The following is a 22,331-nucleotide window of genomic DNA, read 5'->3' as shown; positions in this document are numbered from 1 at the left end:
TATCATAACATTCTTCCAAACTCCGCATTCTGTCTTGGATAACTGTACTAGCTTTTTCATACTGCGTCAACCACTGCTGATATTCTTCCTCAGTTAAATCTGCATAGGCAACACAGAGAGTTCTCACAAGGATTATTTTAACACAAGCTTCCAGTGATTTTCCCCTCTCACACCCACTCTACACTCTGCTACCAATTATTCTGGGGGGAATAAAAGGAGTAATGGTAAGACTGGGAGTGAGAATCAAGAGACCACTGACCTCAATACAGAACGGTATACAGTTAGTGGCCAGGCCCCAAGAATGATGCCATCTCAGCACTGTCTCTAGAACTGATTTCATTCCCCCCTCTGGCTGGAACTTCGATGAGCTAAAACAGTCTTCTAATAATTAGGATTTTGATTGTCCTTTGCCTATTCAAGGAGGAAAATTTTTCCACAGCCAGAAAGACTTCACAGAGGTCAACTACTTTGGCCTGAAAAGACAAGGGCCTCTTGAGCATCAGTCCTCAATTGCAGCACATCTGGGGTGCTTTGCAAAAACATACCAACGCCTAGGCTCACCGCAAGAGAACCTGATTAATTGGTTTGGGGTGGGGCCCAAGCATCAGTATTTTAAAGATGCTCCCAAATGATTCCATTGTGCAGCCAGGACTGAGAATCACTGCTGGGTAAGCTGTGCATAGAAAACGAGAATGGGACATTAAATATTCAGTTTAACTTCTACTCACAGTACCCACTCTAGAGACCAGTGAAGCAGAAAGGGAAAGATAGAAATAAAAAGAAAAATTAAAAGGGATAAAATGGGAGATAAATTAGTTCCAGGGAAATGACAATCTCCACCGTGGATTCGGGAAAAGCGTCTCTGGGAACGGTTTCCTTAACCGGTCGGTAAACAGCAAAGTTCAGGTGCAGCCAACTTTTGAAATATCGTGTGCTGAGCTCCGTGGGGTCAGGTCACTTAACCTTTTTTTTTTTTTCCTGTGAGGTCAGCTCATTTAACCCCATTTTATTATCCGAGACCTAGGTCCAGGGAAGGTTATCAGCTTTGGCCGAGTCACACAAGTCAGGTGTACTTAAATGGACGTGGAGCCTGAAAGGGCGCAGCACTCGGCGTGCTCAGCCGGAAGTCTCGAAGCAAGGTCTCCGGACCCGCCGCCCAAACCCAGGGGTCCTCTAGTCGCCTTCGGCCTCAAGCTTGCGAGAACCCCGGGTGGCGAGCCTCAACCTCGTTCCCGTCTCCGGCCGACGGGGCAGGGCTGCACTGACCCGGCCCTCGGGTGAAAGGAGCCTTGTTTCCGCCGGGGAATGGGCTAGACTTGCCCCCACTTCCGCGAATGGGGGAGACCGGGGCCGCTTCGCCACGGCCTACGGCCTTGCCTTGACGTCACTTCCGCGCGCCCAGGTAAACGTCAGTGGTGGGCGCAAACAGCGGCGGTGGGGTTTGCTGGTAAAGTTTGGGCTTGGTGCCCTCCTCGTGAACCATGGAGAGTGACTTTTATCTGCGTTACTACGTGGGTCATAAGGGCAAATTCGGCCATGAGTTCCTGGAGTTTGAGTTCCGACCCGACGGTAAGAGCGGCCTCTGGCCCCCTGGGAGCGAGGACTGGGCCTGGGGTTGGGCGAGTGGGGAGGCCGGGGTTCCGGAATGTGCGAGGAGCTAGAAGAGTAAGGGATTGATGACTGCGGCGCGGATCTGAAACGATCACTCCTGTGACCAATCTACTGGTTCTTTCCATGTGCAGGGACTTCTATTTGGTGACATTTTTTACTAGAATGCCTCACTCAGCAAACATTGCCTACCTTGTGCCAGGCTCTCTTTCACAATCTGGGATACAGGAGTGAACAACAGACAAGCTTCCTGTCATGGAACGTGTATTCTGGTGCTGGGAGAGATATAAACAACAACAGCAACAACAAAAAAGACTCCAGATAGTGACCCGTGGTCATAACATAAAATGATGGAATAAGTGCTGGTGGGCTGCTTTTAAGCAGGGTGGCCCCTGGCGCGGTCTCTGAAAAGGAAGTATTTGAACTGAACTCTGACAAGGAGCCAGCCTTGTGAGGCTCAGGAAGAAGAGCATTCTGGACAGAGGGAGTAACAAGGGTTAAGGCTCTAGGGCATGAATGAGCTAGGAGGCATGTTTCGGGTAGCCCATATGGCTGAGGAAGTAGTGAGCTCTGAGAATGGTAGGAGATGATGTCAGATAAGTAGGCAGGGGCATACCATGTAGGTCTTTATAGGCCGTGGCAAAGAGTTTGGATTTTATTCTAAATGCAGCAGGAAGCAATTGGAAAGTTTTGAGGAGAGAAAGATGTGGATCTCTTCCTGAAAAAGTATTCTAATCATTGGGTGCAGAATGGGCAAGAGTGGAGACAGGGCTGGTTATTAAGACAGTTACAGTTGTCAAGACAAAAAGGATGTTGATTGGGACTAGGGTGCTAGTAAAAGCGGATAGAAGGATTTAGGATACTATTGGAGGCAGAACCAATAGGACTTTGCTGTTTGCTAAGATCTGGGGGAAGGGCCACTGTGGTGAAGGAAAAGGAATCAGAGATGACAGAAAACTCCCACTAAATGGCACAAAGATGAATCTGACAAACCCCAATTATAAACAATGACAAGATACTGTGTTTGGTAGTGTGACAAGGTAGTGTGTTTACATGTGTGCCTTCTATTCCAAGGGTAAAAACTCATGTATTTCCTTCTGTCTTTTCCCTCACACCCAGCATATACCCAGCTTACCCTTTTGGATGCACATATACACAAAGGGCCTTATATACCAAATATGCTTAATAATAAAACCACAACTTTTCCATCACAGGAATAGATCAGAATGTTGCATGGTCACATGAATAGTATCTAAACAGCATTTTACAGTTTTCAAATTGCTTTCACGACTCATTTGAGCCTCAGGAGGCCCTGTGCGCAAGTTAAGTTACCATCACTCTCCCTGTTTTCACCTGAAGACATTAACCTGCAAAGATATTATTTGCCAGAGTCACAAAAGAGTCGGCTTGTGTTCTTTTATCATACCTGAGCTGCCTTTTGCAAGAATTATAATTCAATGTCAGCAGTATTTTTGGCTTTTAGGCTATTTAATAGCCCAAAGTGAAGAACTGAAAAGACTGCCATTGTTGGAACACCAGAAGTACCGGGAGTAAATCTGGTAGACACTGAAGGGAAAACTAGCATACATTTTAAGCAACAGCTGATAGTCTTGGTGAGCTAATGTACATTACTCATATGTTTTTAATATACACTGAATTTGTTTTTTTGTTCCTCACAGGGAAATTGAGATATGCCAACAACAGCAATTACAAAAATGATGTCATGATCAGAAAAGAGGTAATGAGCCTTCTGAGAGCCTTTCTTTCACTAAAATTTAGCCTTTTGTCTTGTTTTTGTTCTTTCTGGGAGTTGTATTGAAAAAGAATAGAAAAGTATAGACATATCTGTAGACACCTTCTAAATTTTTTCTCACATCTTTTAGTTCATATTTTTTCACAGTGTGAATCACTTACCGGTAATCATTTAAAGCTTGCAAATCTTGGCTTAAACCCTGAATCTGCTACTTACTATGTGCCCCTGGGCAAATTCCCTGTTCTTTGTCTGCAGAAACAAATAATAAAACCTACCCCCCACTCTCCAGGGCTATCATGGAATTAAATACCTTATACTTAAAGTGTTTGGTATATTCCCTGGTGCATAGCTTTCAGTAGAGCTCTTTAATATGTGTTTGAACGGGGAACAGGGGCATGGTAAAGCAGTTCACATCATTGAATGCACATTAGATGCCAGGCATGGCACTTGGTATTTTATACACATAACGATTTTATTTAACCCTGATTGTAAGCCTATTTGATGGGTGGTATGATATACCCTTTACAGTGAAGGCCCAGATATGAATTTTGGGGCTTGTTCAAAGTCACCCCACCCTGGCTAGCAAGAGATAGCTGTGCCTGCCTCTGTCAAGTCCATGCGCTCCATTTTGTATAACTTCTGCCACGCTGTCAAGGCTTCATCAAAGCTTCTCTTTCCTTTTAATCACTTTGTCACATTTGAAAATGTCTTGTCAATATATTTTCATACTGTTATGTTGAACTAACATTCAGTTTTACGTTTACCCACACATGTCAGCCTCCTTATATTTTTTTTAATGTGGACTAATACGCAAAATGTATTTTAAAAGACATGTCTCTGCTCTTCATAAGCATGTCATCTAGTTAGGAGTAACCAGGGTTATTTACAGATCTTTTGTTCTGGGTTCAGGTGTGAGTTGGGTGTGTAAGCAAGGAGAAGGTCCAAGTGAACAGGATGTGCCAAGAAGTAGAAACAAGTAGATGGGGTCTGAGATGTAGAGTCATTGGGCACTTCTGGCCCTGCCTTCTTCACACCTGAATGCCATTCCCTTTACAGAGGTGCCAGAAACTAGTTTTTAGGAGCAGGCTTTTTTTGTTTGTGGTTTTGTTTTTGTTTTTGTTTTTATCTTTCATCACTATCTATCTGAGTGAGAACACTTGCTCAGGGATGCAACTTAAATCCCATTTTTTAATTTGCTTTCAGGCTTATGTACATAAAAGTGTAATGGAGGAACTGAAGAGAATAATTGATGACAGTGAAATTACCAAAGAGGATGATGCCTTGTGGCCTCCCCCTGACCGAGTGGGCCGGCAGGTGAGTGTTTTAGTAACTGTCCTATAGCGCAGAAGTCTTACAAGGAAGATGAGTTTTACTGCCCTGCATATGACATTGAATCCGTGTGTGTTTGTGTGTGTGCCCTACACAAAGCAGACTACAGCACCTTTATCTAAGGAAGCAGTGATCTCACAGGGAGGAACAGAGAGAGCCAGTGGTGCTTCCGACCACCCAGAGCCTAGCCCTGGATTTCCTCATGGGACTCTCCCCCCGGCCCTTCTCAGAGGTTTTACTGCCCACCTCACATACTGAGTAACTACTATGCACAAAGCATTGTGAACATACAAAGAGAAATAGAACGTGGTTATTTCAGCAATCTAATAGAAGGAAAATCATGCAAGCAGCTAGGTATATGTGTTTAAATTCATGGCTTATATATTTATTCTGAAGACCATTATGGTAATTAAAATAAAAGCCACTGTCTTCTTTTTTTTTTTTTTTTAAGATTTTATTTATTTGACAGAGAAAGAGAGCACAAGCAAGGGGAGGGGCAGAGGGTGAGGGAGAAGCAGGATCCCCACTGAGCAGGGAACCAGATGCAGGACTCGATCCCAGGACTCTGGGATCATGAGCTGAGCTGAAGGCAGATGCTTAACCGACAGCCACCCAGGTGCCCCGCCACTATCATATTTGAGTGTGTTAACAGGGAAGCTATTTCTCTGCACCTCAACTGCTACCTTCCTAATCTAGACTTGTAATTGATTTCCTTTTTTCTTTTGTCCTGTACAGCCTGTTTTTCCATCCTGAAACCAGACTGATCTTTTAAAGTGAAATGTATTCCACTGATTTTAAGTTCTCCACTGCTTTCCCACTACATTTAAAATAAAATCCAGGACGAGTGGGTGGCTCAGTCGGCTAAGAGTCTGCCTTTGGCTCAGGTCATGATCCCAGGGTTCTGGGATTGAGTCCTGCATCGGGCTCCTTGCTCGGCAGAGAGCCTACTTCTCCCTCTGCCTGCTGCTCCCCCTACTTGTGCTCTCTCTCTCTGACAAATAAATAAATAAAATCTTAAAAATAAATAAGTAAAATCCAAACTCCCACCTTATCTTCTACCATTTTCACAGTCTTACTGTGTTCAGACCTCACTGACCTTATTTCTGTTCCTCAGACACACCTAGGTTGTTCTTAGTTTAGGACATTTGCATTTGCTGCATCCTGCCTGGCATGTTCTATCCAACATTGTCTTTATTATTGCAGGTTTCAAACATCGCTTCCTCAGTGACGTCTTGCCTATCCATCCAATCTAAAATGTCCTTTCCCATTTTGTTTTCTTTTTTTAAATAAGATGTTTTATTTTCTTTGTAGCATTTATTGTTGTCTGAAATTGTCTTGTTTGCTTTACTTTATATATCCCTTTTCCTCCCTCCACTGCAACAGATTTGCATACACCCCTGCAAGCTCCTTCAGTACAAGGATTTTACCTATTTTTTTCAGTGCTAAATCTCTAGTGACTAAAATAGTACCAGTGTGTAGTAAAAGCTCAAAAATAATTACATTTATTAAATTTATATAAAAACCCATATAAGTTAATTCCTAATTCACCTCAAAATGGTGGACCAACTTTTTTTTTTTGTAATCTAAATCCAGCTCAGTTAACATACAGTGTTTTATTAGTTTCAGGAGTAGAATTTAGTAATTCATCTGATGCATAATAACACCCAGTGCTCATTAAATCAAGTGCCCTCCTTAATGCCCATCACTCAGTTACTCCATCCCCCCACCCACCTCCCCTCCAGCAACCCTGTTTGTTCCTTTTTTTTTTTTTAAGATTTTATTTATTTATTTGACAGAGAGAGATCACAAATAGGCAGACAGGCAGGCAGAGGGAGAGGGAGAAGCAGGCTCCCCGCTGAGCACGGAGCCCGATGCGGGGCTCGATTCCAGGACCCTGGGATCATGACCTGAGCTGAAGGCAGCCGCTTAACCAACCGAGCCACCCAGGCACCCCCTGTTTGTTCCTTATAGTTAAGAGTCTCTTAATGGTTTATCTTCCTCTGTTTTTATCTTCTTTTATTTTTCCTTCCCTTTCCCTGTGTTCATCTGTTTTATTTCTTGAATTTCACATATGAGTGACATCATATGGTATTTGTCTTTCTCTGACTTATTTTGCTTAGCATAATACTTTCTAGCTCCATCTACATCATTGCAAATGGCAAGATTTCATTCTTTTTGATGGCTAATATTCTATTGTATATATATATATATATACACACCACATTTTCTTTATTCATCTGTAGATGGACATCTGGGCTCTTTCCATAGTTTGGCTATTGTGGGCATTGCTGCTGTAAACATTGGGGTGCGTGTGCCCCTTTGAATCACTATTTTGTATCCTTTGGATAAATAGTCTAACTCTTGAGGAAGAGTAAAAAGAAAATCCCATCCTGAGTACTTTCTAAAGTTAACTTTTTAATTTATGTCCACGAGATCTCAGTAAAATCATGTATATGTATTTTGCTTTACCATTAATTTTCAGCTCTATTAACTCATTCAACGATCACAGTAGTCCTGTGAAGAGAACAGGGCATACTCCTATACACTAGCAACAACCTGTTGAATAAGGTAATTACAACAAGATTCCATTCATCATAGCAACAAAAGCTATAAAGAACTTGGGAGTAAATTTAATAAGATGTATAAAACTTAAAAGGGCTTTGGGGCGCCTGGGTGGCTCAGTCGTTAGGTGTCTGCCTTCGGCTCAGGTCATGGTCCCAGGGCCCTGGGATCAAACCCCACATCGGGCTCCCTGCTCAGCAGGGGTTCTGCTGCTCCCTCTCCCACTCCCCCTGCCTGTGTTCCCTCTCTCGCTGGGTCTCTCTCTGTCAAATAAATAAATAAAATCTGTAAAAAAAAAAAACAAAAAACTTAAAAGGGCTTTATAGAAGAAAATAAAAATATGTATCATTTTTATGGATGGAACAACTCAATTATATCAATTTTATTAAAATAATTGATAAATTCATTCCAATTCAAATCAAAATCACAACAGGATTTTTCCTAAAGCCTAAGAGAGCATTAAATTCATGGAAGATCAAAGGGACAAGAGTAACCAAGATAATTTTGAAGATTTCTTGAAAAGGTACAGTCATCTGTACTGTGATACTGCCTCAGAATTGACCGGGGAACAGTGGAGCAGCATAGAGAGCCCAGAAACAAACCCATGAATATATGGGAACTCAGAGCAAGGTATGACGGAGGTGAACTTTCAAATTAATAGAAAAAGGATGGATTGTTTAACAAATTGTATCAGTTGGCAGTGTGTTTATAGAATATTTTTAAGTTACACCATTTGTAGAAATAAAACAAGATTTTAAAACATAAAATATAGATTATCTTTTATTATTTTGGGTAGAGAAGGAATATTTTAAATTCCTCAAGGGAAAAGATTGATAAATGTGACTTCTTTAAAGTTAAAACTTCTGTTTAGCTGAAGACATCATGATAAAGTTGAAAGATAAGCCACAGACTGAAGGAAGATCTTTGCAAAACATACCTGGCAGAGGGTTTATAGCTAGAATATATCAAGAACTGCAAATTAATAATAAAAAGATAACGGGGGGAAAAAAGATAAGCCAGTGGCAGAATGTGTAAAGGTTCTGAACAGGCATTTTATAGAACTGGAAAAACAAGTGGCCAGTAAATATATGAAAATATCTACATTTGGAAAGTGAAAATTAGGAAAATAATGAGATACCATTTCAGACCCATTAGAATAGCAAAAAGTGAGTGTGGGGGGCATCAAGCTTTAAAAAGGATATGAGAAAGAAAAAGGGGATCTTACATACTAGTGGGAATGACATCAGTACAACCATTTTAGGAAATAGTTTGGTAGTAACTGGCAAAATTGAAAAAAAACGGGGCGCCTGGGTGGCTCAGATGGTTGAGCGTCTGCCTTCAGCTCAGGTCATGATCCTGGGGTCCTGGGATTGAGTCCCGCATCGGGCTCCCTGCTCGGTGGGGATCCTGCTTCTCCCTCTGCCCCTCTCTCTCTCTCTCTCTCTCTCTCTCTCTCTCTCTCTCTCTCTCTCTGATTCTCATGAATAAATAAGTAAAACATTTTTTAAAAAATTGAAAAAAACTTATACCTTCTAGGAATATTCCTAGAGACATTTTCACATGCATACAAGGAGATGCATAGAAGAATATTCTCACCACATTGTTTATAGTACAGTAAATTGGGAACTTAAGTCTGCTTTAATAAGGATATGAATGGAATATTCTAAAGCATTTAAAACGAATGAACTAGATCACATACAAAAACAGTGTTGAATGAAAAAAGCAGAAGGATGCATATAGTATGATCATTTATGTAAAAATTTTAAAAACATACTACCAAATCTAAAAACATGAGTGGAAAGAATCCACCTCAACTTCTGGGATGCAGGAGGGAGAATGGAATGGGAAGTGGACCTAAAATTTGTATGTGTAACGTTTTATTTCTTTAAAAAATCTGATACAAGTATGACAGCCTATTAACATTTTCACATCTGGGTGTTAAGAACATTGGTTTCATAGTTTTCTATATTTTCTGTTAGAATTCTTTTCATAATTGAAAACTATAAATCAAAAAGAAATAGGAAAAAATTAAGAAAAAAGAAGTAGGCCTCAGTAGATTGGCAATTCCACAAGGGCACAGACCTTTGGTTTTGCTGATCTGTCCCAAGCACCAAGAACAATAGCTGGCACACAGTGAGCACCCCCATAGAAATTTTTTAAAGATTTGTGCTACTTGTGTCACTGTAGAAATTGAGACCCAAGAGCATTCAGCTGATAGTGACAAAGCTGGGATCAAACACAAGGTCTAGACTTCTCCTTGTCCCATGTTGCTGAGAAAGGTTAGATTCTTGATATTTTAAAACATAAGATTTATACATGTTACTCTACTTTCTTAACAATGAAAACTCCTATATAAAACTTGTAAATTCTTCCAAATCCCAGAAATGGTAGAGCCTCACAAACACATCTTCCTCTAAGAGTATGAGCTACTGAAGGATTAAACCAGTATCTAATTTCTCTTTTTGTTTCTAGACCCAGTACATGTTAGTGCTCAGAGTGAACCGTCCTTGTTTATGTTGTAGAGTTTGTGTAATTTGACAGATGATATATCTTCCATGTGGTTGATGGAAAATCCAACTTGGCTTGACTTAGTTTTTTTAAATGTTTTTAGGAGCTTGAAATTGTCATTGGAGATGAACACATTTCTTTCACAACATCAAAAATTGGTTCTCTTATTGATGTCAATCAATCCAAGTAAGTGTATATGACCCTTATAGCCAGATGTGTCAGTTTTGAAGCTGACTGATATGAAACCCTTAACCAAACTGGGACCATTATGGCAAGACAGAAGGGGTCAGGGGCGCCTGGGTGGCTGTCGGTTAAGCGTCCAACTCTTGGTTTCAGCTCAGGTTGTGATCTCAGGGCCATGAGATCAAGCCCCACGTCAGGTTCCACATTCAGTGCAGAGTCTGCTTAAGACTCTCCCTCCCTCTGCCCTGCCCCCCCACCCTGGTTTCTCTCACTCACTCTCTCTAAAATGAATAAATCTTAAAAAAAAAAAAAAAAGACAGAAGGGGCCAGCTTTGTAGACTTCAAATTATTCTCATAATAATGAGGGCATTCTCCTGTCGCTTTTGATGTTTTATTCAGTCAGTGTTACACAGAGCTTCTCAGTCACACACACACACACACACACACACACACACACACACACACACACACACACACACACACACACACACACACACACACACACACACACACACACACCACACAGTAATGTCATAGGAGCAGCCATTCTCCTGTCGCTTTTGATGTTTTATTCAGTCAGTGTTACACAGAGCTTCTCAGTGACACACACACACACACACACACACACACACACACCACAGTAATGTCATAGGAGCAGCCATTCTCCTGTCGCTTTTGATGTTTTATTCAGTCAGTGTTACACAGAGCTTCTCAGTGACACACACACACACACACACACACACACACACACACACCACAGTAATGTCATAGGAGCAGCCATTCTCCTGTCGCTTTTGATGTTTTATTCAGTCAGTGTTACACAGAGCTTCTCAGTGACACACACACACACACACACACACACACACACACACACACACACACACACCCACACACACCACAGTAATGTCATAGGAGCAGCCAAAATAAGAATCTGGCCAGAACAGAAAATGAAATATGCCAGAACAGGTGCTTGAGATAAACTGTAGAGTCGCTGGGTCGATCTGAACACCTTTTCAATGTTGGCCATTCAGACTAGCACATCTTAGTCTGACAGTGGTGAAACTTGAATATTTAGAATACAAACTTAAAAATTCATGTTGTCAGGGCAGATAATAAAGCTGAGACATGAGTCTATATGCTACAAAGAGTCCTTAGAATTTGGCAACCTCTGGGGTGTCTAGATGACTCAATCAGTTAAGGGTCTTTTTTTTTAAATATTTTTTAAGATTTTATTTATTTAATGGAAAGAGAGAGAGACAGCGAGAGAGAAGGGGGAGCAGGGGGAGTGGGAGAGGGAAAAGCAGGCTTCTTGCCAAGGGAGCCTGATGCGGGGCTCGATCCCAGGACTCTGGGATCATGACCTGAGCCGAAGGCAGTCACTTAACCAACTGAGCCACCTGTGTGCCCCAAGGGTCTGACTCTTGATCTCAGCTCAGCTCTTGAGTTCAAGCCCCACGTTGGGCTCCATGCTGGACACGGAGCCTACCTTAAAAAAAAAAAAAGAATTTGGCAACATCTAGCTCCTGTGTTTTGAGGATTTGGAATTAGATATGGCTCACTTTTATTTTTATTTTTTAAAGATTTTATATATTTTTTTGAGAGAGAGAGAGCATGAGCCGGGGAGAGGGAAAAGCAGGGAGCCTGACACAGGGCTCAATCCCAGGACCCTGACATCATGAGCTGAGCCAAGGCAGACGCTTAACTGACCGAGCCACCCAGTTGCCCCTATGGCTCACCTTTAGTACATGCTGGGTGTAATTGTCTTCCTTCGGACAATCTCCTTGTTCTTAGCCAGTTGTGCCATAGTAATCTTTAGCCTCTTGGTCCTGCTTAGTACTACTTCTTTTTAAAAAAAGTTTTCCTAGGGACACCTGGGTGGCTAAGTCAGTTAAGTGGCCGCCTTCGGCTCAGGTCATGATCCCAGGGTCCTGGGATCGAGTCCCGCATCGGGCCCTCTGTTCAGCGGGGAGCCTGCTTCTCCCTCTGCTTGTGCTCTTTCTCTCTCTGTCAAATAAATAAAATCTTTTTTAAAAATAAATAAAAAATAAGTTTTCCTAATTCTGAAAGTAATACATGCTCACTATAGAAAATGCAGAAAAATAAAAGGGGGAAAATCACCTACAGACTTATCAGTTAGACAACCATTAATATCTTGAAGTATTTCTGATCTATTTCACATGCATTAAAAACTATTTAACTTTTTATTTTTTTTATTTTTATTTTTTTTTTTTAAAGATTTTATTTATTTATTTGAGAGACAGAGAGAATGAGAGAGAAAGCACATGAGATGGGGGGAGGGTCAGAGGGAGAAGCAGACTCCCTGCTGAGCAGGGAGCCCGATGCGGGACTCGATCCAGGGACTCCAGGATCATGACCTGAGCCGAAGGCAGTCGCTTAACCAACTGAGCCACCCAGGCGCCCTATTTAACTTTTTAAAAAGCACAAAAAATATCATTGAGATCAGCAATCTGTTATTTTAATAATGATTTTTTTCATTTAATTGTTTCCCCATTAAAAACTAACATTTAAAATGATCTCGTTTAATATATAGCACATAGCCTTTTCCTTTTTTATGGACACTTGGTTGTTTTTAAAGTTTTAATTCTGTAAATGTCTTTATGTAAATAATCTGGGTTAGTAAATGTTTTGTTTTGTTTTTTTGCCAGTTTTTCCAGCTTCTTAAACATGTTTTTCCTCTTGCATTATAGGGATCCAGAAGGCTTACGAGTATTTTATTATCTTGTCCAGGACCTGAAGTGTTTGGTCTTCAGTCTTATTGGATTACACTTCAAGATTAAGCCAATCTAGATTGAAAATTGATGTGGACATAAGGGGGGGTTGGGAGTACCTGTTTTTAATTACCATTATCAGGACATTTTTGTGTATATCAGGACAATATTTTTTTTATAAACTATAAATGACTGTCTTTAATAAATACATAACAAAATGCAGTTTTTTGTTATTTTATAAAGACCTGAACATGTGAACTCTCCTCAGTTATTTTTTAAAACAGCCTATGTGAAGTATTGCCAAAAATCTATTAATCAACTATAGATATAACTACCAATTTACAGGAATAAGAGAATAGAGAGAAAAATTAGAAAATACAATAGATTAAAAAAAAGAAGAAGAAAATACAATAGAAATCCAACCAATATCCAAAGGAAACTCCAGGGCAGAGGATCTGGCTTCTTCAATAAACACATTGCAAACATAAAATAAATAGAGATGGTGTGGGAACTGGTAGATTAAAGGAGATTTAAGAAACACATAATCAGTACAGTTTGGACCCTATTTGGATCATGATTCAAAAAACAAAATTGACATCATTAAGGAAATTTGAACACTGGGTATTTTATATTAATGAAATATTTTCTAAAATTTTAGGTGTGAAATGGGTTTTTCCCCCTCCGGCTTTATTGAGATATAATTGAGGTTGGGGTTTTTTAAATCCTCTTTTACAGATACATCTGTAGGTATTTCAGTATGGAGGAAAACATTTCGGTTTAGTACAATATAAGGGATAATGCCTGGTCGCAGAGAAGTTTTCTAATAATCCATTTTAAAATCAATACCAACAGTCGTTAGGAACAGACCTAGCTCGTATGGACAGTGGGAATTTGTTCAGTACGCAGATCTATAGGGACTTTTCCTTGCTGCTAAATTGCACTGCTTCCTTAGGCAAATTGCTGGTTGACCAGATTGTGGGTGCTGAAAGGAACTGGCTTGATTGATAAATATTTGTGGAGAGGTGATTAGGATAAGCTCATCCCACAAGACAGGCCAGCTTGGGACATGTCCCAAGTCTTTTGACTCCGAGGCCAGTGTTCCCTGCACCCCTCCCGCCCCCCCAATACAGACAATCTGCCTCCTTCAAAGATAGCAGCAACTTAAGTCCTAAGTTGTCAGGGTTCCTAACTCCAGTGCATCCCTCTCTATAGAAGGGTACCTGGGGCAATGAAGTAAGTTGATGGTAAAGTAGACAAGAATAGTAACTCCAAAATTTAAATGACCGTGAGAATCCCAAAGGCTGTTTAAGTGTCGCACACCTACAACCACAGCTCCCGTATGGTCTCAGATGTGCCCTGGACAAGAGGACAGATAAAACAAGGTCCAGGTAATATACAAGGATAAACTAGGAGCCCAGAGAAGAACCCCCCTGAAAGGGAGTGTCCAGTGTTGGGGACTGCAGCGAGAGACGTGTACACGGGGCAACCCTCTGAAAGCAGGTCTCCTGGGGGAAAGAGGAAGGGGCAGTTTAGAGAAGGGCCCCAATCCCTCAAATCTGCGAAGCTGGCCTAGGGCGGGCGGAACCGACGCGACCTAAGAAGCCTCAGAAGGCAAGCACGGACCACGCGGTTGCTGGGTGAGAGAAGACCGAGTAGTGAAGAGGGGCAGGAAGAAGCCCTGGCAGAGGTTTCGCGCAGGGACTGTCGTGTTTGCTACGGTATCCCTCAGACCAGCATAGTGCCGGCACGAGATTGGTGCTCAGCAAATTCTGGAAACAGGTTTCGGCGGCTCCGAGCTCAGACTGATTGCGGACTCAGGACACCTCCACAGCGCCACTTCATCTTAGAGCAAAGGCAGCCTAGCGCGCGCGGTAGGCAGCAGCGCGTGAAAGCCCCGCCTTCCGCCCCTCCCGACGCACGCCGGAGGTCTGCACCCGGTGCGCTGGCGGCGCCCGCCGTTTACGACGGGCCGGAAAGTAGTGGCCGCAGCTATCGCCGGGTGGGGTCGGGCCGAGCCAAGCCACTATGGGGGTGAGGCGGAGGCAAACTGCGGCCGGGGCAGGGACGGGGAGGTGGCGAGGACCTGGGAGGCGGGAGTTCGTGCCAGGAGGGAATGAGAGGTGGGCTCGCGCTGAGAAGGAGCGGGGGGGGGCAGAGCGCGAATCCAGGAGGGGCGGGGCCGGGGCTCGGTAGGGCTGCGCAAGCGCGGTTGATGCGCTTGCTGAGGCCCTTCCTCTCTACAGAAAATTGCGCTGCAGCTCAAAGCCACGCTGGAGAATGTCACCAACCTCCGCCCTTTGGGTGAGGACTTCCGGTGGTACCTCAAGGTGCGGCTGGAGGGGCGGGACCCTAGGCGGGAGAAGGGAGGAGCATCGGAGGGGCTGTAGGTGCCGCGAGGTTCCGGGTGGGGGAGCGACTCCGGAAGGCGGGGTGGGCGCCAGGGGCCGGGCCCAGGGAAAGCTTTCCCGTGCTAGTCAGTTTCCGAGGGGAGCTTTGTCTCCAGCAGGATTGGAAATGTACAGCCATTAAATGTTATTTTCCTGAATAGAATTTGTTCGCTTTTCTAAATGTATTGGTTAATTCTTAATTGGTAGTGTCTCGGAATTCCTTTTTTAATTTTTCCTCCGTGAAATATTTCATGTTTTGTAAACACTAAACGAAGGACGACTTGAAGGGGTCTTGGGATTGTTTAGCAAGGAGGGGAATTTCACCTTCTGTTTTATTTGTTGATTAGGCTTTATTTATCGTGAAACCGTTTTAATTTTGATCGTGGCTTCCTCCATCCCTCCGCACCCCATACTGGTGAATCTGGTACTCTGGTGGCTTGGTCTGCAGAGGCCCCCCTCTACTTGAGCAGTGTGCCCTTCACTCTCCCAGATCTCAGAGCTTCTGCTCTATTTCCTTCCTTGTCAAAACCCCAGCATCCTTCAGAACCTGGCAAAAGCTCTATCCCTTTAGGAAGCTTTTTCTGGCCACCTTTACTACCAAATATTTTGAAGCTCGAGTACCAGGGCTTATTTGAGGAATTGATGTTCTTCCACTTCAAAAAGCACAGAGTCTAGCAGAGGAGACAGAGAAATAGAGTAACAACAGCGATAAGTACTTTTACTAGGAACCTGCAAGGCCTGTGAGAACACAAGGGAAGCTCCAGACCCAACAAGGGTGCCATTTCTGCACTCAAGGAGCCTTGAATTTCTAGCCAGACTGGGTACTTCTTAGAGGAGGGTGGGCATGCCAGCAGGAGAAACACTTGACCTGTTCTTTCCCCAGAGAGATATTTCGGTTATGTCCTTCGTGGGGCTGGTTGTAAAGAGGAGGTGAAATTGTGGACAGGGAGGTAGGTTGAGCCTGCCTATGTCACAGTTTTCTTGCCCTTCCCGTCTGCCAAGCTGAGCTAACTGCTTTACTAATCCTCTTTTTCCTCTGCTAAGATGAAATGTGGCAACTGTGGTGAGATTTCAGAGAAGTGGCAGTATATTCGGCTGATGGTAACTACTCCCCCTACCACCATACCCACACACAAACACACATAGGCCTCTGGGCAGGGATTTGGGGAGGGAACCTGTGGCCCTAATCTCTCAGGTCTTTGGACCTTGCTTTTTGTGGTTTGGAAGGGCAGCCATTAGTATGGTCAACACTGGGAAGAACAGGCTTCTTTGGAATGTGAGGCAGAGTTCAAAATCAAGGGGAATCCCTTTCTTAGTCTCAAGAAGCTCCCCAGGATTCTTGTCCTAGCAGATGGTGCTCCCTGTTTGTCTTGGTCTCTTCACCTAATAAGTGGTAGACAGGATCATATCTAATTAATGTATGACTAGAGATTCTGTTTACCCTTGCCAGGACAGTGTGGCACTGAAGGGAGGTCGTGGCAGCGCCTCCATGGTCCAGAAGTGCAAGCTGTGTGCGAGGGAAAACTCCATCGGTAGGTCAGGCCACGAATCCCGAGTTCTGCCAACTGGGGCTACATCTTCCTGGTACCAGAGCAAAAGCAGGCTCATGTTACTGTGGGTGGACCCAGGCCTGAGGTGCCCAGGGTGTGGCAGCCGACTCTCTTTCCCAGAGCCATGTTTGGGCACAGGGATGGGGGCAGAGTATGGACTCAAGTCAACTTTGTCTTCTCTTTCACATTTCAGAGATTTTGAGCAGCACCATCAAATCTTACAATGTAAGTTTTCTGCTGTGGTCGCAGGTTTGGTGGGATTAAATCTAAGCTGGGAGCTAGGAGGCCTGGGTTCTAGAGTTTGTCTGCACCAGCGTGACTTGCTACGGGACATTCATTCATATACTCGTTCACTCATTCACTCACTGTATCAGTGACTTATTCACCATACACTGGCTGAGTGCCTGGTAGGCAGAAGATTCATAAACAGGCTGTTACAGTGTCTTCTCTAATAAGCACTGGGCTGTGGGAGCTCAGGGAACCTCTGGCCAACCTGTCCACTCAGTTTCCATCACTGGGAGCCCTTGCCTTGTCTACACTGGGAGACTCCTGAGCTTTCTCTGGCACCCTTGACGTTGACATTAGCTAGTTATACATTACTGTGTAACAAATTAGTCCAAACGGTGGGGGAGGGAGTGTGTGCTTTGAGTCTCTTTGTTTAAAGGGTAGTTACTTGTATTCACCCATTCCTTACTTAGTATTTTTTTTTTTTAAAGATTTTATTTATTTATTTGAGAGCAAGCACGAGCAGGGGGAGTGGTAAAGGGAGGGGGAGAGGGAGAAGCAGACTCCCCGCTGAGCACACAGCCTAACGCAGGGCTCAGTCCCAGGACCCCAAGATCATGACCTGAGCTGAAGTCAGACACTTGACTGAGCCACCCAGGCACCCCCCTTACTTAGTATTTTTGAAACATGTCTGATTTATGCCAAATTCTCACCTTTGTTCTGAAGTTAAAGGGAGAATTCGCAAGGACTTGCTTTCAAGTAAATGATATATTGTAAATAAGACACACCAGCAAACAAAAAGCAAACCAGGGCCAACAGAGTGCCTCGCCCATGCCAGGCACATGATTGGTGTGTAGGAAATGACTTTACCATGAAGGACAGAATGAGAGTGTGTGGGTGTGGTGCTTGGCATCTCTGAGCCCATGGGTCAGGTAGGCATGAATTTCCTCATACCAGTCCCCTCAGAGGTGCCTCTTCCACATGAAAACCCCATTTCAAAGGCTTTTAAGTCAGCCTCCTGCCTCACAGCATGGCAGAGGTTTAGCAAAAGGCTGCAGTTAAGCATCCTCGGCCATTGGGAAAATCTGGAGACTTTATAGCCTAACGTTCTTGTTCATATTTTTTATTTTGATAATTTTATCTGCTCTTTATTGAGCATAGTGTCAGGTACTATAGCTGGGCACTTTACACATAATTCAGATTTTCACAGCAAACCTGTAGTGGTTTCCTCAGCCCAATCTGACAATCTTAGGCCCAGCTGGGAAGAGAGGTAGAGCTGTCTGAGCTCATATCCAGGCAGGCTGACTCCCAGAACTCAGTCTTTCTTCTGCAGCAACTGTGTCCAAGAAGGTCTCACGAGGAGCAGGTACCCAAGGCAGGCTTCTTCCAGAAGAGGAGTTGCTCCTAAGTCCCATTCTGGGCTCTTGGGTAGTAGGGCCCACTTGGCAGGAAGGGCAGGGGGCAATGAGATCTTCCCAAGGGCCCAGTTGGGCCTGCCCCCTCAACATTTCTTTTCTAGGCTGAAGACAATGAGAAGTTCAAGACAATCGTAGAATTTGAATGCCGAGGCTTTGAACCAGTTGATTTCCAGCCCCAGGTGCGTAACCTGTATCTTTGGGGGGGTGCATATAGGAAGTAACAACAGAACTTTGCTTCATCCAGAGACCATGGACTAGGACTTCTCCTCTCTTATTAAGTGCCTGCTATATGTTGGGCATTGTGCTGGTCATGTTTACATATTGCTTCATTTAATCCTCACAGTAACCCCGTGAAGTTATTCGTCCTATTTTTTGGACAAGGAAAGAACTTGAGATTTTGCAACTTGCTCAGGGCGACAGTAAGCATTGAATGGTCATTTGAACCCAGGTCTCTCTGATTTCAGAGCCAGTGCTCATCCCACTTTATTTATGCAGCTTTTACACCTCATGACAAATCTATGAGGCAGGGAGACAAAACAGCATTCTCATCCCCGTTTCCTAAACAAGAAAACTACGGTCCAGAGAGGGGAATGACATGCCCAGCGGCTTTCAGGAGCTCACGGGTAGTGGAAAGGTTTACCCCACCCCCCTGCCTCTGGCCCAGGCCTTTAGAGGAATGACTGTAGGCCTGGGAAAACTTCCAGGCCCAGGAAGTGCATTATTCCAGAACAGGTGCTCACTGCATCTCTGTCCTCCCATCCCAAAGGTGGTATGAAAAGAGCCAGTTCCCTGGCAGGCCTCACTGGCCAGACCAGTACCTCCTTTCCCCCAGACTAACTGCTGCCTTCCTGTCACCTCCAGGCTGGGTTTGCTGCTGAGGGTGTGGAATCGGGGACAGTCTTCAGTGATATTAATCTGCAGGAGAAGGTACAGGACTTGGGGGCCTTGCGGGGTGCTGTAGGGTACCTGGTGGGAATTACCCTCTTGGTGAACAAAGATCAATAGAAAGATGATTCCACATTTTTTTAATTTTTGTTGGTGATTTTGGTGTTTAAATGGCCCCAAGTGTAGTGTTAAAGTGCTACCTAGTATTCCACAAGCAAGAAGGCTGCGATATACCTAATGGAGAAAATGCATGTTAGATAAGCTTTGTGTAGGCAGGAGTTCTAGTGCTGTTGGCTAGGAGTTCAATATTAATGAATCAACTATATATAAGGTATTTTTAAACGGAAACCTACCCAAAACAAGGTTGTATATTGATTGGTTGAAGAAAACGTGATCTGAGGTTTCCAAGAACCTAACCCTGTATTTCCCCTGGGAGCAGTGGTTCGCTATTTACTAATTCAGTGTTTGTGGTGATTCTGTAGAATATAACTACCATGAATAATGAAAATCAATTGTATTACTGAACATGTTACTACCTTACATAAGCCTTGTGGTCAGGCTTCAAAAGGAGGACAGAAACCTCCTTTGTTTGCATAGCACCTAATAACAACAACAGCTGGAATTTACTGAGCTCTTAACATGTGCCTGACACTATGCTAAGTACTTTTACATGTGTTTCCTCATTTGCTTCTTTCAACATTCAACATGAAGTCTGTTACTGTTCCTTTTTTTAATAGAGGACAGAACTGAGGCTCTGAGAAGTTAAGTGACTTGCCCAGAAATGCACTTTAGCTCTGTTCCAGGTCCTACATATTCATGAATATCTATCTCAGTAAGAGCCTGAACTGGCCCTTTAAAGTCCCAGAGTGCCACTGTCCCCACCGTCTTAGGCCATCTCATGAGGTTGACAGGGCCATTTTTTTCCCCACAGGACTGGACTGACTATGACGAAAAGGCTCAGGAATCTGTGGGAATCTACGAGGTCACCCACCAGTTTGTGAAGTGCTGAACCTTCTTCATGCGCACTTGCCTCTAAGAACTGAGAAGGGACAACGTGCCCCGAGCAGCAGAGCCCACTGAGGCACTTCCCCTCATCCTTTGTCTCCTGGAAGCTATCCAAGCCCTCATCGCCTGCATGCTGGGCTCTGTCACAGCTTCCCAAACCCCACCAATAAAGCCCCTGTTTGTTTGTGCTGCACTGGTACATGAAGGCGGAGTCAGGTAACAGCAACTCCCTCCACAAATAAGAATTCATGTTGGAAGTCTCTGATCGCTTCCTGGCACGTTGCCACAGTATAGGCTCCAATTTGTAAAATATGCAGGAGCACATAGCTTATAAGGGCTCTCCAGCTCTTGGGGAGCAGGTAGGTCAACTCAAAGGACCTAAGGTGTCAAGGCCAATGGTACAAAGGGCAGCTGGGCCTGTGGAATGATGCCATGAGCCCCGTGGTCCAGAGCCAAAACACGACATTTACCACCTTGGCTCTTAAGTAAACCCAGGCATTTCTAGCTGGTGTCACTTCATATTCCAGGGCTAGCAGGGACTTTAGAGGCAGCAGTCCAGTCCTGGCATGAATCTGCTCTGTGAAATTCCTGCTGACAGTCATCAAGTCTTTGTCCATTTGCCGTGATGAGGCAATCCTCTCCCATCAGGGGAATCAATATGAACGTTCTTCCTTCTGCTAAGTCAGCCGCCGTGCTTCCTGGAGCGCCTGCTGGTCCTGGTTTGTCACCTTTGTGGTCACGCTTCCATGTTCTGCCCCTGGACAGCCCTGTGGAGGTTTGAAGACAGGAGTCATGGCCCTGTAAGTCTCATGGGCCTGGTTCCCTGGTTCTGAAGATCCCCTGCAGTGCACAGTTAGCTCATGAGGGCACACTCAGCGTTCACACTGGTGAATCCACCATTTGGAAAACCTGTTGTGAGAGACCTTATTTCTCCAGTGTTCTGCTGGAGCCAGAATTCTTTGGAAGTAAAAATGATTACCTTCATTTTCTGAGAGGCCCACTGGGAAAAAGTCTGCCCACTTCCAGACTGGTTGTGGGGGGCACTAGGAAGGGGCACTCCTACCTCAGATTTCAGGTAAAGCTGGCTGTGTCCAAGGGTGATAAAGCAATCCCTACCTTGTCCGTTCTCCAGTCTGGCATCTACATCATGTTTCCTCTAGGTTCCCTGTGTTCCTGGCCCCTGGACCTGCTCTTTTCTGCATCTGACAGAGCAGAGCTTCTTTGGCCTGCCCTCAGCCAGCATGTCTATCCAGTCTGTCACCCCCAGTGTCCAGTTCACTGCCCAGCCTGAAAGCAAATATGTGGAAGCAGCCTGAGTAAGCAGCAGCCTTTCTGGGTTTTAGTCTCTTATGTAACAGCCAGTGTGTGTGAAGCTCACAAAGACAATAAAAGGATCTCAGCATTTTCTTTATATTTCAGATTATTTTCTCATTTTTCAGGAGGTAGAAGAACCCAAATAATCATTAACAGATTAAAGGAAAATTAGATGATGTCAACAGATGGAGAAGGTGTTCAGTAAAATTTAATATCCATTCAACAACAAAAACAACAAACTACAGAAACTCTTAGCAGACTGGGAATAGAAAGGAACTATCCTCACCTCACGAAGTAGATCTACAGAAAACGTAGAGCAAATGAAATGTGTGAAGTATTCCATTCAAGGTCAGGGTGAGCTGAGGATACCCTTGACCACTGCTACTCTTCCTTGTGCAGTCCCACCCAGTGCACTGATACAACAAAAAGTAAAGGGAAAGTATAGAAAAGGAAGAAAAAACTCATTTTCACAGATTGTGATTTTCCACTTACAAAATACAAAAGCATTAATAGGTGCTGGATTTAAGATCAATATACAGAAATCAAATTCATTTCAGTACGCTGATGACATGCAAAATGTAAATCAAGAAAAAAGTACCATTTATAATAGTAATGAAAAAATACCTCCAAAAGTAAGTAGTTAAATCTATCAAAAATGTTCATGACCTTAGTGTAAGAAAATTATTAAACTTCACTGAAAGGTGTTAAAGCCTAAATAAATGGAGACCTATACTATTACTGGTGGATAGGAAGACTTGCTATTATAATCCTCCTCAATAAATGTATTTATAAAGTTCTTGTCCAAATCGCAACTATTTTTTAACAGAACCTAAGTTGATTCTGAAACCTGATGTGACACAGGTGGGAGGACCCCC

General features: G+C 43.7%; 2 protein-coding genes across 5 annotated transcripts; both read left to right on the top strand.

Annotated features, from left to right (window-relative positions):
* The first annotated feature begins 1,383 nt into the window (after positions 1 to 1,383).
* MAGOH (mago homolog, exon junction complex subunit) lies at positions 1,384 to 12,894 on the top strand. Its single transcript, XM_027583596.2, has 5 exons — positions 1,384 to 1,569; positions 3,288 to 3,346; positions 4,565 to 4,675; positions 9,864 to 9,946; positions 12,652 to 12,894. Exons 1-5 carry the CDS (start codon positions 1,482 to 1,484, stop codon positions 12,749 to 12,751), a joined length of 441 nt encoding a protein of 146 aa, XP_027439397.1. The 5' UTR covers positions 1,384 to 1,481; the 3' UTR covers positions 12,752 to 12,894.
* A 1,632-nt stretch (positions 12,895 to 14,526) lies between these two features.
* On the top strand, positions 14,527 to 21,553 carry CZIB (CXXC motif containing zinc binding protein). 4 transcript variants are annotated; one of them, XM_027619406.1, is made up of 8 exons: positions 14,527 to 14,703; positions 14,916 to 14,973; positions 16,104 to 16,160; positions 16,510 to 16,591; positions 16,803 to 16,834; positions 18,354 to 18,431; positions 19,114 to 19,179; positions 20,069 to 21,553. In XM_027619406.1, the coding sequence occupies exons 2-8, from the start codon at positions 14,950 to 14,952 to the stop codon at positions 20,144 to 20,146; spliced, it is 417 nt and encodes a 138-aa protein (XP_027475207.1). In that variant the 5' UTR covers positions 14,527 to 14,703; positions 14,916 to 14,949; the 3' UTR covers positions 20,147 to 21,553. The 4 variants fall into 4 exon arrangements, with proteins under 4 accessions (XP_027475207.1, XP_027475213.1, XP_027475198.1 ...); XM_027619391.1 differs by having other exon boundaries at positions 14,612 to 14,703; positions 14,916 to 14,999; XM_027619412.1 differs by lacking the exon at positions 19,114 to 19,179 and having other exon boundaries at positions 14,606 to 14,703; positions 14,916 to 14,999.
* The last annotated feature ends 778 nt before the right edge of the window (positions 21,554 to 22,331 follow it).

The sequence above is a fragment of the Zalophus californianus genome, chromosome 4, assembly GCF_009762305.2.
Source record: "Zalophus californianus isolate mZalCal1 chromosome 4, mZalCal1.pri.v2, whole genome shotgun sequence".
Lineage (NCBI taxonomy): Eukaryota > Metazoa > Chordata > Mammalia > Carnivora > Otariidae > Zalophus > Zalophus californianus.
This window is presented reverse-complemented; position numbering and strand designations above follow the sequence as displayed.

Bases quoted from the DNA above. Each gene is read 5' to 3' on its own strand.
- MAGOH (XM_027583596.2), top strand. From the start codon at position 1,482: ATGGAGAGTGACTTTTATCTGCGTTACTACGTGGGTCATAAGGGCAAA. The intron at 3,347-4,564 runs GTAATGAGCCTT...ATTTGCTTTCAG, and splicing joins ATGTCATGATCAGAAAAGAG to GCTTATGTACATAAAAGTGT. The intron at 4,676-9,863 runs GTGAGTGTTTTA...AAATGTTTTTAG, and splicing joins CTGACCGAGTGGGCCGGCAG to GAGCTTGAAATTGTCATTGG.
- CZIB (XM_027619391.1), top strand. The intron at 15,000-16,103 runs GTGCGGCTGGAG...TCCTCTGCTAAG, and splicing joins ACTTCCGGTGGTACCTCAAG to ATGAAATGTGGCAACTGTGG. The intron at 16,592-16,802 runs GTAGGTCAGGCC...TTCACATTTCAG, and splicing joins TGCGAGGGAAAACTCCATCG to AGATTTTGAGCAGCACCATC.